Source organism: Tamandua tetradactyla, chromosome 13 (assembly GCF_023851605.1).
Source record: "Tamandua tetradactyla isolate mTamTet1 chromosome 13, mTamTet1.pri, whole genome shotgun sequence".
Taxonomy (NCBI): domain Eukaryota; kingdom Metazoa; phylum Chordata; class Mammalia; order Pilosa; family Myrmecophagidae; genus Tamandua; species Tamandua tetradactyla.
In genome coordinates this window covers 56,944,844-56,961,054 of record NC_135339.1, presented here as the reverse complement: position 1 = coordinate 56,961,054, position 16,211 = coordinate 56,944,844, and the positions used below count along the sequence as shown (strand labels likewise).

The 16,211-nt window shown below is 39.0% G+C and overlaps 1 protein-coding gene across 9 annotated transcripts in view; it reads right to left on the bottom strand.

The window, feature by feature from the left end:
* ENTPD1 (ectonucleoside triphosphate diphosphohydrolase 1) overlaps positions 1 to 16,211 on the bottom strand; it is a 219,492-nt gene that overhangs the window by 105,982 nt on the left and 97,299 nt on the right. The window contains exon 1 of one of the 9 annotated variants that reach the window (XM_077125573.1): positions 14,085 to 14,342. The exons of 7 other annotated variants lie outside the window; for them this stretch is intronic. Coding sequence is in view for 1 of the 2 variants with exons in the window: in XM_077125570.1 (XP_076981685.1) it covers positions 14,085 to 14,100 (16 nt within the window). In the remaining variant the exon portion in view is untranslated. Of the gene's footprint in view, positions 1 to 14,084; positions 14,343 to 16,211 lie in introns of those variants that run through there. One more of the 9 variants, XM_077125570.1, reaches the window with a different exon arrangement.

Sequence of the window (16,211 nt, the reverse complement as noted above, 5' to 3'; positions counted from 1 at the left end):
GACTCTTCCAGCACCAACATTTGTCAAATATTTTTAAAATGCCAAATGGATTTAAAATCATTTCCTACTATCCCACATTTAAAATGTGATTTTTCTACTCCTCCCATGTCTTAATTCTCTCCCAAAATTGCAATTTGCATACAGATTTATGCATTCTGAAACCATGAGGAAGTTCTGGGAAAAGCAACAATAGATAGGGGACTGAAGTTTGGGCCATTTTCTCATTCTGAATCCTGGTTCAATCTCAATGAGAAAGAAACATTTGAAAAAGACAACACTTTCTGTAGGGCTTCTGGCTTTTCTTCTGTGGAAAATGGTTGCAATCTGGATGGTCTGTCAGTATTGGGGAGTTACACATCTTCCCATAAATGTTTCTATTCCTGAAAGACTTAATAGGTGACTGATGTTAGAGACTGTAGATAGGATACATAGAACCCAAAGAGGCTAGCTCTAGCTGAAGTGAACATTTGTTATTATCTGAAGAGCCTATTTCCCTCCTTCTAGTGCAGGACTCTGAATTTCCTCTGGGGAATCATATCTCCCTTAGTCTTGCCACGTTCTTTGAATTTCATTGATTTCATCAATTTCATTGATGGGATCGACTAGGAATTTTTTTCCTAATACTCCATCAAAAGTGCTCTTTATCAAGGTCACCAGAGACCTCCACTGTGCTAAATGTTACAATTAATTCTCAGTTTCACCTTGTTTGAGCCCTGAACATATTAGACACAGCTGAACCATTTCCTTCTCTTGAAATACTTTCTGTACTTGGTTCCCTGGATACCATTCTCTCCTAGTTAATTCCCTCATCAACACAAACACACACACTCGTTCTTCTTGGAAAATTCTTCCTCTACAACCAACCTTTAAAATCCACAGTAGATTCTCATTCTGTTATTTGTAAAAGCCAAAGGTGCTACAATGGCCTACAAAGTCCTAGATGTTCTGTTCTAAATCTATCTTTCAGCCCTTACCTCCTATATCTCTCCTCTTCTACAACTCTCCATCTTGCTCTCTCCATTCCAGCCACATTGGATTACTTGCTGTTCCTTAAACACCTAATTTCTCTATGACTTTGTATGTGTTGGTTCCTTTGACTGGAATGTTCTTCCCAGAGGCTGCAATATGGTTTACTCATTTACTTCTTAAAGTCTTTACTCAATATCATCTTCTGTCTTACCAACATATCTGAAATTATAGTCTCTCAACACTTATTCCCTTTTCCTGCTTTTTCCCTTTAGCACTTAACACTACCTAGAGTACCATATGTTTTACTTATTTTTTGGTTTGTGTGTTTCCCTCCATTTCTCTACCCAGAATGTAAGCCTCACGAAGTCAGGGATTTTTGTTTATTTTTCTACTTTATTCTCAGTGCCTAGTATAGTGATTGGTACATACTCTTTGGCAACAAATACTTACTGAATGAATGTGTGAACAACAAACAGGTCCATCTCTCCTCTGCTATCACTTCTCTTATCCTTCAGACATAATCAACTTTTCTAGTTTATATCATTCTTTCTTCACGCTAACTCTAAGCTGGCTCTCTCCTTACCTTTTCTTATCATCTCACTTCTTGAGTTAACTTCTGCCCTTAAACCTCTAAATATGGTGTAAACACTACTAAATATGTTCTCACCAAAACCACTGATAAGCTCCTAATTTCAAAATCCAAACATAATATTTCCGCCATTGTAAAAAGTACCTTTAGATGGTTTTGTTTGTTTGTCTGGGTAGAAGGAGATAAGGATTGAGGCTAGGAAACTTTATAAAATGCATCCCAATTCCCAATTCCCCAAACCATTCAACTGTGGGTTGGTGATAGAGGGAGGGAGCAGAGGTTTTAGAAGAGGAGAAATATGGCATTTATTCCTACCTTCCTTACCTTTCTGCAGTTTTATCACTTCATCCTGAAACTTCTTGAAACATTCTCTTCCTTTGGTTAACAGGTTTGGAGTCTCTCCTCGTTTTTCTCCTACCTTTCCAGGCATGCCTTCTGAATCTGTTTTCTTAAACCCCTTATCTTCTCACCCCTTTATTAATGTTGGTGTTTTGCTAGGTTCCAATCTTCACCCTCTTCTGTTTTCATTCTCTACACTATCACAGGAGACTTATCTATGCCCACAGTATCAACCACTGACTCCATGTTCTTATAACAACTCCCATCTTCTCTATCTAGGTGAGATCTCCAAATTTCCAACAGAATATCTCTACTTTTATGTCTTATAGATATCCCAGATTTAGCATGTCTCCTTCCTCCCCCACCCAAATCAACTGACCTCCCCCATTCCCAGTCTTGTTTAAAAACCTTTTCATTTTTACCTATCACCCAATTCTAAACTTGAGGATAAATCTTGACATCTCCTTCTCCATTCCTCCCAACAAACCACTTAGTCCTGTGGACTCTACCTCAGGAATATGATCTAAGTTCAGCCCTTCCTCTTCATTTCCCCATCAATGCCCTAATGCAGGACCTCATCATCTCTCACCTATTGAACTGTTGCTGAAGTCCAATACTGCTCACTACCAGCTTGGTTCATCCCCTAGACTGCTGCCAGAGTAAGCTCACAAAACTAAGTCTAACGAGTACTAAAAGATGACAGCCTAAGTAAAAACACTTAGCCATACTCCTGCATTCTTGTGGAAATCCAAATCTGCACCCACAAAGAAAAAAATAAAGGAGTTCTCCAAAATGAAATGCCAATGCATTAAGATTAAGAAATGCCACAAATTGTTAACATCTCCTCTGAGAAAGCGCAATTGGATTTCAAAGTCTGAAAGTCATTTATCCTTCAGCTTTAGAAAGTGGCAGTCCCACCCTTTCCAAGGGCCTATGCAGTGGCCCACCTCTTTCCAAATCAACCTCAGGGAACATTGAGGGGACCACCTTTTCCTCAGCTCCACTCTCTCCAGGCATCAGGGCCACCCCTGGGCTCTCTGCTATTTCCGAGACACACACTCAACCCCTCCATGTGGTGGCAGCCAGGCTCTCCCCAGTCCCCAAAGAGCATGCTATACCTTTTCCAAGGCCTGAGGCTGCACAACTCTTCCACTGCAACAAGATGGGAATCTCATCCTCTGCCCTCAGGGCAAACTCACCCTCTCCATGTATATGGGTGGGTCCACTCTCCTGGCCAAGGTTTCTTGGCTTCAGACCTGAGCTTCAGTGGTTCTCACTCTGCAAACTCCAATTTGTCCCTTTACGTCCCCCTTTGTCCAAATTGGCAGTAGTTCCATTTATACCAACAGTCTCTTCAAGCACTCCAGGACTTCTCCATCATTCTCTTCACAGTTCCTCCAAAATCTTTCCCTTAGGCAACCAAAAAGCCATTCCAACACATCCGGTATTTGCAAACCACAGCAGCACCCCAATCTCCAGTACCAAAATCAGTTCTAGTTTGCTAGCTGCCAGAATGCAACACACCAGAGACAGAACGGCTTTTAATAAAAGGGGATTTATTTCACTAGTTCTTCAGAGGAAAGGCAGCTAACTTTCAACTGAGGTTCTTTCTTATGTGGGAAGGCACAGGGTGATCTCCGCTGGCCGCCTCTCCAGGCCTCTGTGTTCCAACAGCTTTCCTCAGGGTGATTCCTTTCTGCATCTCCAAAGGCCTAGCTTTGGAGTGCCAAGATGACGTATGCTGAGTTGCTTTGGCTATGCTACGTTGAGCTTCCTCATTTAAGCACCAACCAATTAAGTCAAACATCTTTCATTGCAGTAGGCACGCCTCCTAGCCGACTGCAGATGTAATTAGCAACAGATGAGGTTCACGTACCATTGGCTCATGTCTACAGCAACAGAACAAGGCACGTTCACCTGGCCAAGTTGACACCTGAACCTAACTACCACACATTCAGAGATAAGAGAGCTAAACAGCAGATCCCTGAGGAAGTAAAAAAAAAAGCAGGAGTATTGATCAAAGTGTCATGACAAGAGAAATCCTTCTTGCTCCTAAAGAAGTCCTGAAGTTAGAAATCGATAGGTTTACCAAGTTCAAGGCAAAATATTTGAAAAGAAATTTATACTCAGTTATCTTTCAGTAAAAGTTATAAATTTTAGGAATAGAGAACAAGAATATGTTCAGGGCAAAAAATAGCTTATTGTTTGTGCTCAAACTTCTTTACAGAATCAACTTCTCAAGACAACAGAATAATATCTACAATGACTTGAGGGAAACAAATTGCTATATTAAAACAAGTTTTCAGCATTTTACCCCACTGATGCCCTTTCTAGAAAATTACTTTGGGATCCTACCAGATCATTCTGAAAGGAACCAAGATTAAGAACTCAAGAATGGGGAAAGAAATAGTGAGAAAACAACTATATTGAAAACAGTTAAATTTATGCAGGGATAACTTTTATTAATTTTTATCTAAATTAAATGGGGAAACTGTGAAATGATTTTTTTCGGTTTGCTAAAGCTGCCCGAATGCAATATATCAGAAATGGATTGGCTTATACAATGGGGATTTATTAACCTACAATTTACAGTTGTTAGGCTGTGAAAATGTCCAAATTAAGGCATCAACAGAATGATACCTTCTCTGAAGAATGGCTGGTGGGCATCCTCTGTCACATGAGAAGGCACATGACCTGCAGCTGCTGTTCTCGTTACTTTCAGGGTCTAACTTTCTTTCACAGTTTCTGTGGGTCCTTGCTTTTTTCTCTGGGGACTTTCCTCTTTAAGCATTCTGGGTGTTTCTGTCTCTGAGCTCTGTTAGGTTTTTCTTTCCTTTATGCTCATAAAAGACTCCAGCAATGGAGTAAGACCCACCTTGAATTAAGTGGGTCACATCTAAATTGAAACAACCTAACCAAAAGGTCCCATCCATAATATGCCTTCCCCAACAGGAATGGATTAAAAGAACTTGGCGTTTTCTGCTGAGGTACATAACAGCTTCAAACAAGCACATAAATGACTAACGAAATTTTCAATCTTCAAGTTTATAATATTAGTAGATTAAATGAAATAAGAAAGAAGGACACAGGTTAGCAAAAGCTCTAGAATCCTTATCTTCTGTAACAGATTCAAAAGTTACTCTTCTTTTTGCTTTGAGAGTAAGATAAATTCAGGCTCAAGAATGTTTTTCTTTTAATTTGTGATAGCCACTAATATAATTAATAACAAGATTAATATTAATTTATACAGCTTTGTAGAAATATATGTGAAAACAAATAAGTAAAAGTCCAGAGGGTACCACAAAAAGCATAATAGGGGAAAACTTTAAATACCAGGGAGAATAAAACAAAATGTTTTTTTGCAAGTATGATAAATGTGAATTGTTTAAATTCCTTATTAAAAACAGAGATTCAAGTTTTATTTAAAATTCAATGGTGTACAGAGGATACATCTGGAAGAAAAATGATACAGAAAGATTAAAAACAGAAGCAGCCAAATCAGAAAAAAAGAGTAGAATTTAAAATAAACAGAAAGTAGGAAAAAAAAAAGGGGGTTATTTCAACATTTCATCAAAATATAGAATGTAAAAACTGCAAAATGTGAACAAAGGTGAATAGACAATAAGCAATTTTGAAGCCACCATACTTTGAAGTGCAATTTTGAGGAATGTTAGACCTTACGATGCTCAATTGAGGCTAAAAGTAAATCTATGATAAACAGAAAATGAAATTAAGAAAACAATTCCATTTATTCAAAAGGAATAAAATGCTTAGGTATAAATTTAATGAAAGAAGTGCAAAATTTATACTCTGAAAACTACAAAACATTATTGAAAGACATTAAAGACCAAAATCAGTAGAAGGACTGCCATGTTCATGGATCAGAAGACTTAATATTTTAAGATTGCAATAATCCCTCTATTCATAGATTCAAAACAAATCCCAATCAAAATCCCAGTTGTCTTCCCTGCAGAAATTTATAAACTGATTTTTAAATTCATATGAAATTGCAGGGGTACCAGAACAGCCAAAACAATCTTGAAAGGAAAGAACAAAATTTCTTCCTGATTTCAAAACTTACTAGAAAGTTACATTAATCAATACAGTGTGGTTCCACATGTGGTACCAGCATAAGGGCAGACATACAGATCAGTGGCATAGAACTAAAAGTCCAGAAATAAATCCCCATATTCACAGTCAACTGATTTTTGATAAGGATGCCAAGATGATTCAGTGGGGAAGGAATGGTCTGTGGGTACTGGGACACCTAAATGGCTAGCTGCAAAAGAGTGAAGTAGAACTCTACCTCATCCCATGTACAAAACTTAGCTCAAAACGCATCAATGCCCTCAGGTAAGAACTAAAACTAAAAACTAAAAAACTCCTTGAAGAAAACATAAACATAATTCTTTGTGACACTGGATTATTAAATCATTTCTTAGATATGACACCAAAAGCACAAGCAACCAAAGAAAATATAAATTGGATCTCATCAAAATTTAAAACTCTTATGTTGCAAAGGATGCCATCAAGAAGGTGAAAAGACATACCACAGAATGAGAAAACGTTTTGCAAATCATTTATCTGATAAGGAACTTGCATTTAATATATATATATAATTCCTACAACTCAATAATAAAAAGACAAATAGCCCCATCTAAAATGGGCAAAGGCTGTGCATAGACATTTCTCCAAATGCCCAATAAGCACATGAATAGATATCCAACATTATTGCCATCAGGGATATGAAAATCAAAACCATAGTATGATACAACTTCACACCCAAAATGATGAGTATAATTAAAAAGACAGAAAAAAGTAAGTGTTGACAAGGATGTGGAGAAATTGGAACCATCACACTGCTGGTGGAAATGTAATATGGTACAGCCACTTTGGAAAACAACCTGAAAGTTCCTCAGAAAATTAATCACAGAGTTACCCTATGACCCAGCAACTCTACTCCCAGGTATATACCCAAGAGAAATGAAAAACATATTTCCATATGTACATGAAGGTTCACAGCACTACACATAATGACAAAAAAACGGAAATGTCCCAAATGTCCAACAACAAATGAATGAATAAATATGATATGGTATATCTATACAAAGGAATGAACGATACAAAATGCCCAGAATAGGCAAAACCCTGGAGACTGATTGGTGGTTGCCGAGATCAGAGAAAGGGGCAGGAGGACACCAGGGAGGAAACAGAGGGTGACTGCTAGTGGGTATGAGATTCTTTTGGGGGTGACAAAATGTTCTAAAATCGCTTGTGATGATAGTTGTATGATTCTGTGTATATACTAAAAACCAATGAATTATAGATTTTAAATGAGTGAACTGTATGGTACGTGAATTATATCTCAAAAAAATAATAATAATGAGATCAACAATGACAGGTTCAAATCTCAGCGACAGCACTTAACCAGTTGAGAGACCTGAGGCAAGTCACTTAACTGCTTTTTTCTCAGTTTCTCATCTGTAAGATTGGGATAGTAATAGTACCAGCTAAAAGGAAACAGCAAATTCACCAGGAACAAGGCAGGAACAAAAAAAAAATCAGGCAAAGACTTTATTTCAGGAAGAAACAGAGCCCCCCGGGGCAGCGTTTCACGAAAGAGAACCCAGGTGACGGGATAGGGTTTTTATGGCTTAGGGGCTGTTAGGAGGTAGCAGCTTTCCACTGTTAAAGTTTAAATTTTAAGTGTTGCCTTAGGCATGCAGGGTTGTAAATGCTGGAGGACAAACAGAGTAAGGAGTTTAGTGCAAGAATGCATCTGCCGGAGGGTAGAGGTTGAGTAATGGGAGGTTATCGCAAGAAGGCAACTGCTGGAGGGTGAAGGAGATGCCGGCTGGCATGGATTGGGGTAGGAGAGGCTTTCTGAAATATTTGCCAGGGATAGGTCACATCATCAGGAAAGGGGTCCTGTCCTCCAGGCCTATCACCAACCTCACGGGGTTGTTTGAGAATTAACTAAAGTAATATTCATAAGGTGATCAGTGTGTGACCCAATACATACTATGAGCTTGTATGTTAACTAACTAAAACCACCACAACTTCCATTTCCTAAGCACTTAAATAATATTAGTTTCCTATGGCTGCTGTAGCAAATTAACATATTTGATGGCTTAAAACAACACACATTTATTCTCCTCCAGCTTTGGAGATTCAAAAACTGAAATCATTTCAATCATTCAAAAGGCAGAAATCAAAAAGTCCACAGGGCCATACTTCCTCCGAGACTGTTAGAGCTGTTTCCTTGCCTTTTCCAGATTTAGAGAACCATTCCTCGGTTTGTGACCCCTTTCTCCATCCTCAAAGCCAGCATATAACTTCTTGCTTGACGGTTCACATTTCTCTGTCAAATCTACCTTACTCTTCCTTTTGTGAGGACCCTTGTGATTGTATTTAGTTCTTTTTGTACTTTTGCTGAGACTTCATCTACTTGGACAGTACTGTTCTGATTTAATGGCTCAGAGATTCAGTTCCTACCTCCTAAACCAAGTCAACCAAACTCCCCCCTGTTTGGCTCTTACCTCCTGGGGCCTGTCATGAATATTTGGGAAGGAAAGGCTTGGTAGTTTTTACTCACAACCATTCCATACTACCTAAGGTTATGTCACCACACGAGCTCTCTAAGTTGCCATGAGGCATGTTACCTTATCTTCCTTTTTCTTCTCTAAAACTTTATTGAATTATTCCTTCTCTGCATCTACTTTACCTTCCTTTTATATTTCCAACCCTCCATTCCTATCCTTTTCTAAAAAGCCCCAATAAAAAATGATTCCCATCTCAATCTTTTCTGGAACTGAAATTCTCATTGATATCAATAAAATATATAAAACTAAATACATATACACTATAATTTCACATAGGAGAAAATTATAGTCAGGGAAGGATTACCATATCATTGGAAAGACTAGATTGATTAGTGTATATCCAAGTTTATATCTTTACAATAGGAGAATGCATCTTATTCACAAGTGTTCACAGAACATTTATAAAAATTCACCATATATTTAACTTTGAGGAAATTAAAAAGCCATATTCTCTAACCATTGTAAAATAAAGTGGAAATATAGTAATAATGGTTTAAACAGAAATAAACACTTAGAACTCAAAAAAAAATTATTATCCTGGGCTAAAGAGAAAATAATGCAATATCAAGCTGCTTAGGAATGTAGTTTCTAAACAGTTTGATATCGCACAAAAAAGTAGTTTAATAACACAAAAATATGTTGGAGCAATCCATAGCTGTAATTCTCTGCATAAAATCTGAGGGCAGATTCAGAAAACACTGTTGCAAAACTGACAGAAAAAAATAGACTATTTTCATTTAATGAAGAGTTCACATAAATTAATCTAAAAACATAATATCCAGATAAAAAATAAATGGGCAAAGGATGTAAACAATATATAAAAGAAGCAGAACAATATGTTTTAAAAAAACTACAGTTATTAAAAAAATACAAGCTTAAAACAACATGAAAGTGGATATAATTATTTGCTTAAAGAAACACACCAAAGTTGCCAGGGATACAGCAAAACAGAAACTGCTTATAGAAGCATGAAGAGTCCACCCTTTGGGAACACAACTTGAAAATAGTAATTAAGAACTTTAAAAAATATTTACAAATTTTTATGTAGTAATTCTACTTCTGGGACTCTATTCTCAAAGTATAATCTTACATATGGAAAACTTCATGTACAAAGATATTTATTGGAAATGGAGGCAACCTAAATGTTCAATAACAGGGGAATTGTTAAACTATGCAACTAAAAAATTATGCTTATAAACAATATGCTATAAGATGGGAAATACTTGTGATTCACTGCTACACAAAGGATCAAGCTTTAAAAGTATATATACAGGGCCACGGTGGCTCAGCAGGTAAGAATGCTTGCCTGCCAATCCCGAGGACCCGGGTTCAATTTCCGGTGCCTGCCCATGTAAAAAAAAAAAAAAAAAAAGTATATATACAGTTTGATAACCACAATGCCATCTCATAATTTTTGCAAGTACTACTCAAATAAATGCTAAAAGAAACACCCAGGCTTAGTAAAAAGAACTGCAAGGAAATACACCAAAAGATTATCACAACTGATTGGTTTTCTTCCCTCCCCTAATCTTTATTATCATATTTTCTTGGGCATATGCTGCATTTCACATGCAACGGCATAATCAGTGACTGAAAGTTAGCTTGTAGGGAGGAAGTGGGAAAGAGAGCTTGGTCAGTTGGTACCAAAATAAGCCCTAAGGCACAGCAGTGACTTTACAACGTTGTTAGTCAAAGTGCGAACCATGGAGGGAAAGATTACCACTACCTGGAAGCTCGTCAGAAATGCACAATCCCTGGTTCCACCAGACAGCTACTGAATCAGAATCTGCATTTTAACAACATCCCCAAAGATACACAAGCACACTGGAGTTTGAGAAATTCAATCTCAGGACAAACACACTCTTGACCACCAAAACAAAGCCAGAACCTCCTCTTCTGCATTCCCATTAAACCGCAAGGGCTGCCCTTGATTTTGGCCTCCTTCCAAGATGTTTCAGGGAGAGGAGCTCAAGAACAGACCCAGTGATCTGCCATGGGCCTCGTTTTCCTTTAGCAAAGACTAGCACGTCCTAAAGCGTAATAGGCGGGGGTTCAAAGCTTTGGGGCATGATCACTGGTTATAGAGTGGAAAAGCAATCAGAAAGGGAACAAAATGGAGGAAACACTCTTAAAATATGGTTTGACCAAATAAAAACCACATCAGTCACAGTCATCTGTAAAAAGCTTTACCATGTATGCCTAATTACCAGGGAGGACAATCCTGATTTAAGGAAATCGTGTGCAGTGGACTACTTTGTAAAGGTGCATTTGATTACTGGGCTGATAATTCCAAACTCATAGTTAAGGTGAAACTTTCAACTTCAGCCTTCAAATCTTGAGGACAGACATGTAAATAGGTTGCTTCCTCAGAACTTGGAAAAAGAGAAGCTTTTTTACTCTGAATTTTGGTAAAAATGAAAAAAAAGCACTGTTGGGAGCGGAAGAAGGCTGGTCATGGACACCAGACTTTGCTCATCTTCCTAGATCCGACTGAGCTGTCCCATCCACTGAGAAGTTTTCCCGGACGTCACCACTCATTATTCTGTTCCCCATGGCACTTTCCTTATACTTCCATTATGAAGGGAGAAAAACTTATGTGTTAGAATTCCAAGCTTGGCAGTCTAACTCCAAGGGTTCAAATGCACCCTCTGAGGACTAGCTCTGTGACCTCAGTCAAAGGACCTCTTTCCACAGCTGTCAGCTTGGAAACCTTGATCATAGATTTCCTGTGAAGATTATGTGAGACAATGCATATAAAACATCAGTGTCTGGCATGTAATAAATAATGCTAGCTATTATTATTAGCACTCACACAGTCTGACTTCAATTAGAGTTAGTGGTACAGGTATATGATGTTTTCCCTACTAGACTGTGAACAAACTGTTGATATCCCAATCATCTGGCATGGGGACTCACAAATGGTAGACACACAACAATATGTGTCAAATAGGTTTAAAGGCGTGCCAGGAAAAGGAAAGGCAGGGTGCTGGAAACAAATATAATGCACTTATGATTTTACCCAAGGCCAGACTCTGCAGTGTTTGTTTATCTTCCATTATCAGAATTCATTTTCTCGGACAGTAAAGTTGCTATAAAACGGTACTTTGGAGATATTATTTATGGAACCAGATGTTCTGTTCAGAGATAGTAAGGTTGTGTTGTGAAGTATCTAAAATCTCTAAGGTTGTGCAGTTTGGCCCCTGACTGAGGGGAAAGCAAAGGCTGAAGTTCAGCAAGAGCTACCTGGGCCACACCGGGAGCCCTGGCATGGGGCTGCATCAGCTCTGAGGGTCCATCTAGAAAGGACGAATTTTTTTTTCTTTTCACTTAGAGGGATAAGTGGATATCACCCTTCACATATGTCTTTACATATTGTACAAAAGAGGTATACATACCAGCAGGGGCCCTACTTCAAATTCAGAGTACCTTTTAAATCAGTCTCTTGACTCTCAGATGAGCATCAGCTAAAATAATAATGCTTAATTTACTAAATATGCATTTCATGCCCAGAAAGTGCCACACATTGTATTAGACATCTTAGACGCAAAGGTGGGTAAAGAAATTATAGTGTGTGAATGAGATGATACAGAGGGCAGGGATGTAGCATTGTGCCCAGTATGATGAGCACGGCTATGGGAGTAAGTGGTGAGGTGCTGGGGAAACATCCAAGAGGGGATCTAATCTAGGCTTGAAGGGGTAGAGGAGGCTCAAAGCTAGGGTAAAAACCAAGATGAGGCTTGAAGGAGTAATCATGACAGTGAATATTTACAGAGCAAAAACCACACGTCTTGTCCTGTTCAAAGAAAGTTGTATGAAGTCCTCATTTATTCCTTACATAAGTCCTGTGAGGTACATATTATCTTCATTTTGCAGATTGAGGAGACTGAGACACACAGTAAACAGTAGAGCTGGGATTCAAATCTAGGTGCCACCCTGGAGCTTGGTTCCAGACTACAGGGGAAGGAGATGGTCAGATAGGCTTTCAATGTAAAGAAAAGCAGCATACATCAGTCCAAGGGTGAAGAAAAGAGCAAGTACCTTTGGGGAACTGAAAGTGGCTCAACAAGGCCCAGCTGGGGGGTGGGGGTATAAGTTCAGCGCTGACTGGGTTCACTCTGCAGGTTAGAAAGGGAGCCAGAGGTGGAGGATTTTGTGGTTTGGTCTGGAGTTTGGACATCTAGCTTTATGATCCTTGTCACCAAACCCCTCCTGGCCTCAGTTTCTCCCTTTTCTAAAAGCTATAGTAACAATACCTTTTTCTCTACTATAAAGACTTGCCACGAGCACTAAACAATAAAAATCTATGTGAACTTGATTGAAAACACAAATTCCTCCACAACCTTGTGATTTCATCACTGACATTTCTCCAGTGGTTTCAAGGACTTGCAACCAGGGAATGGACAATGTCAGGGCACCGGAGAGGGGGGCCTTCAGGGGGTGGAAAAGCCCTCAGGTCCTGTGTCAGACAAATTCATCACATATTAAGTATACGTGCCCAACGAAGCTTCCTCAGTCTGGAAAACGGGGAGGATCATGATAACACCTCCTAAGGTTGAGGTGAGTAATAAATAACACATTTACCACACTTAAAGCAGCACATGGCACAGTGTAAAGACTTGTAAATGTTAATGGCTGTCATTATTATAATTACTAAGAAATATGTTGGCTACTCAACCTACTCCTCCGTGTTCTGTATGATAGAAACCTCTAGGGATACCCGAACGGAGAGATGATAAAGGTTTGTGACTCTACACTCCAGAGGACGGTCTGGGGAACTCAGGCAGCTCCACACTGCTGCAGAGATTCTTTCTGGCTCCCACGGGCGGGCAAGCGCCAGCTCTCCTTCCTGGCAGAAAATGCCCAAAAGAGGTAAAAGATTGCACACCATCTGTGCAAACCCAGCTGCTCTCGTAGTTTTTAGACAAAAATCTCACAGTAGAGTCAGACTGCTCTTTAAGATCGAACTGTTTCTTTCCCCCTCCGTCCCTCCACCGCCCCACACCCCTCCCCACAACACACACTCCCCAAAACATCCCCCAAATCTTTCAGTCGTTGTGCAAGACTCTCGGGTCCTATTGTGACAGCCTCTTGCCACATTAACTTCTCAAACTCCCCACAGAGAAGCCCTGGCTAATTTCACAACAGGAAAGCACGCAGGAAACTCGACAACAAAACAAATCCCCTACGCAGGGAGCACAGCATCTTTAAGCAAACACGTTTAAGGTACCGATCAGGGGCAAGATGAGTCCTGACTATAGATGAGACAGCCGCCTCGTAAACTGCCAAGGGACTGAAGAAGTCATTTGCCTCTCAAAAAACCAGAGCTGAATACAAATTGATAATAAATATTCATGAGCACCTCCAGCTTGCCCAAGAGCCGTCCTTGACAACAATCCCAGGCTTTGCTTCCTTAAAAGTTTCCCAAAGTTCTTTTTCTGACTCTTCTAAGAAGAAGAGGGTGCAAAAGTTCATTCAGGGCTTTTGCCTCTTGCTCTTTCAAGTACATGCGTTTGATCTGATCTTTTAATTTTCCCTCTTTTTTTTTTTTTCCTAAAGAATTCGGATCAAATCAATTTTGCTCTTACCCTTTTTATCTTCCATAAGTGGCAGCGTTTGTTTTCTTCCTCTTTCCTCGTTTTTTTCCCCCCAGCCTCTTCTAGCTGTGGTCGGTCTTAGCGAGAGAGGTACTCAAGAACAGAGATATAACAGACCCTCGGATTCGTGGGAGGAGCTAAATTAGCCGGCCCCGTTTCGGAAGGAACCGCAAACCCCATGTCTTTTTCATTGACTAGGAAGGACAGATTGGCCGAGGAGTCCAGCTCATTTCCCTAAAGCTACATGGAGGCTTCTCTGTTCTATTCTCGATCTCTCCCTCTCTGATATAGAAGTCCATTTTTTTTTACCTTGAAAAATTCCTCTTGGCTGCAAGCAAAAAAGTTATTTATTGCAATTTTGAAGGCAATTAAGAAACTCCCTACCTTGATACCCACTGGAAAAATTGTGAGAGGAAAGAACAATTCCTCCAGCCCCATGAAGCCAATCACTTCCAATACCTTGACAAGCAATCTCTTTTTGTGGCTCAATAAACCAAAATAGCCACAGGTCACCCAGGCAATAGCCGGGGTATTGGCTGGAAGGCCTGGTGGGACCGCAGAGGGAGGTGCTGCATGTAACCTCTGCCTGGCTGTTACTTAGGGAAAGTCATTTACCTTTGCCAAACTTTGACCTCCTACCTCTGAAATCTTATGAGCATGAATTGCCACACCCAGGCTTTGACAAAATGACCTAAATGCTGCTGAGAGGTTGATCAAAACAGTTTAAAAACAGTGTATGTGAAGTTATTTTGAAGGCAAGTGTTAGCCCACTCCCAGAGGGAGCTGAGTCCAAGAAAAACATGTGAGGACCAAGGGCACCTGGACAGCCTCTCCCTCCACAGGGCAGTCACAAAACTGAGAATTTTAGATTTGAGAGAGACTGCAGACATGTAGTCTAACCCAAGGTTTTGGGGTAGAAGTATGAACAAGTTGAACACCTGCTCATGTTCATATAGAGAGCAAACAATTGGTCTCTCATTTACTACCATGTTCCCGGCACCTAATACAGTTTCTCCTACAGTGTAGGCTCACAGTAAATGATTGCTGAATGATTGAATTAATGAGTGAACAGCAGCAAAGGAGGAATGTGAACCTGGTTTCCTGATTCCTAACTCATGCCTTATCTACTGTGATACGCTGCCTTTCCAGCATGAGGATTTGTGTCTAAAACAAATTATACCATAAGATACTTTCTTCATTACAAACCACTAAATTTGTGTCCATTAAGAGCTGTCTTTTACTCTATATAGAAAACCCATTCCCCATTACATTTTCAATCATACTTTAATAAGGACAGGGCTTATTTTTTTTAGTTTAGCCATCCTCATTACCTTGCACTGTGCCCAGCACATAGCAGATAATCAATAAATGTTTCATTCTTCAATAAACCTGAATTTGCATAGCAAGACTCATTCTTTGTCTTATTATATGAGTCATAATTACAGGACTTAGTAATATTACAGCATTTAGTAATAACAACTAATTATGCTAAATGAAAAATTCAATGCCTTTTTAAGTCTAGACTCTATCTCTTAACAAAGAATATTGGTTTGGTATTGGTCCTATTGTGGCAAAATTGTTTTTAAGTCATATGATGGGATATTTTTTAAATATAAACCATTTTATAGTGGTTTTATTACTGTTTTGATTTTTGGTTTTAGACAAAAACTTGAGAAAGAATATGCCCATAAGATATCACAGGAACTGCACATTGGAAACCAGACCATCAAAGCTAAAAGGAAAAAAAGAATGATCAAAGGGCAGATACAGAGTGAATGAGGAGTTAGGCAGGAGAAGGGAAAAAAAAAAAGTAGTTGAACATTTCAATGAGATCCTAACTTCTCTATTTACAAAGAGCCTCAGCAGTTCTTTATTTCTAAATTTAAACTTCGAAACAACTCATGTCAAGTTTCATTTGGACATCACATTATTGACTGAAAATGAGAATTGACTCATTCTTTCACTTTCATCATACAGGGAGAGACAATCAAAAGCAAAGTGTTCTAGTGCCCAACTCTCTGTCCAATGAGAAGAGGTAAAAGCGCATTATAAAAATTAACATTTCATAAAAATTTAAAGTTCATCCAAATTGAACATAAAATAATAGAAATACAGTTT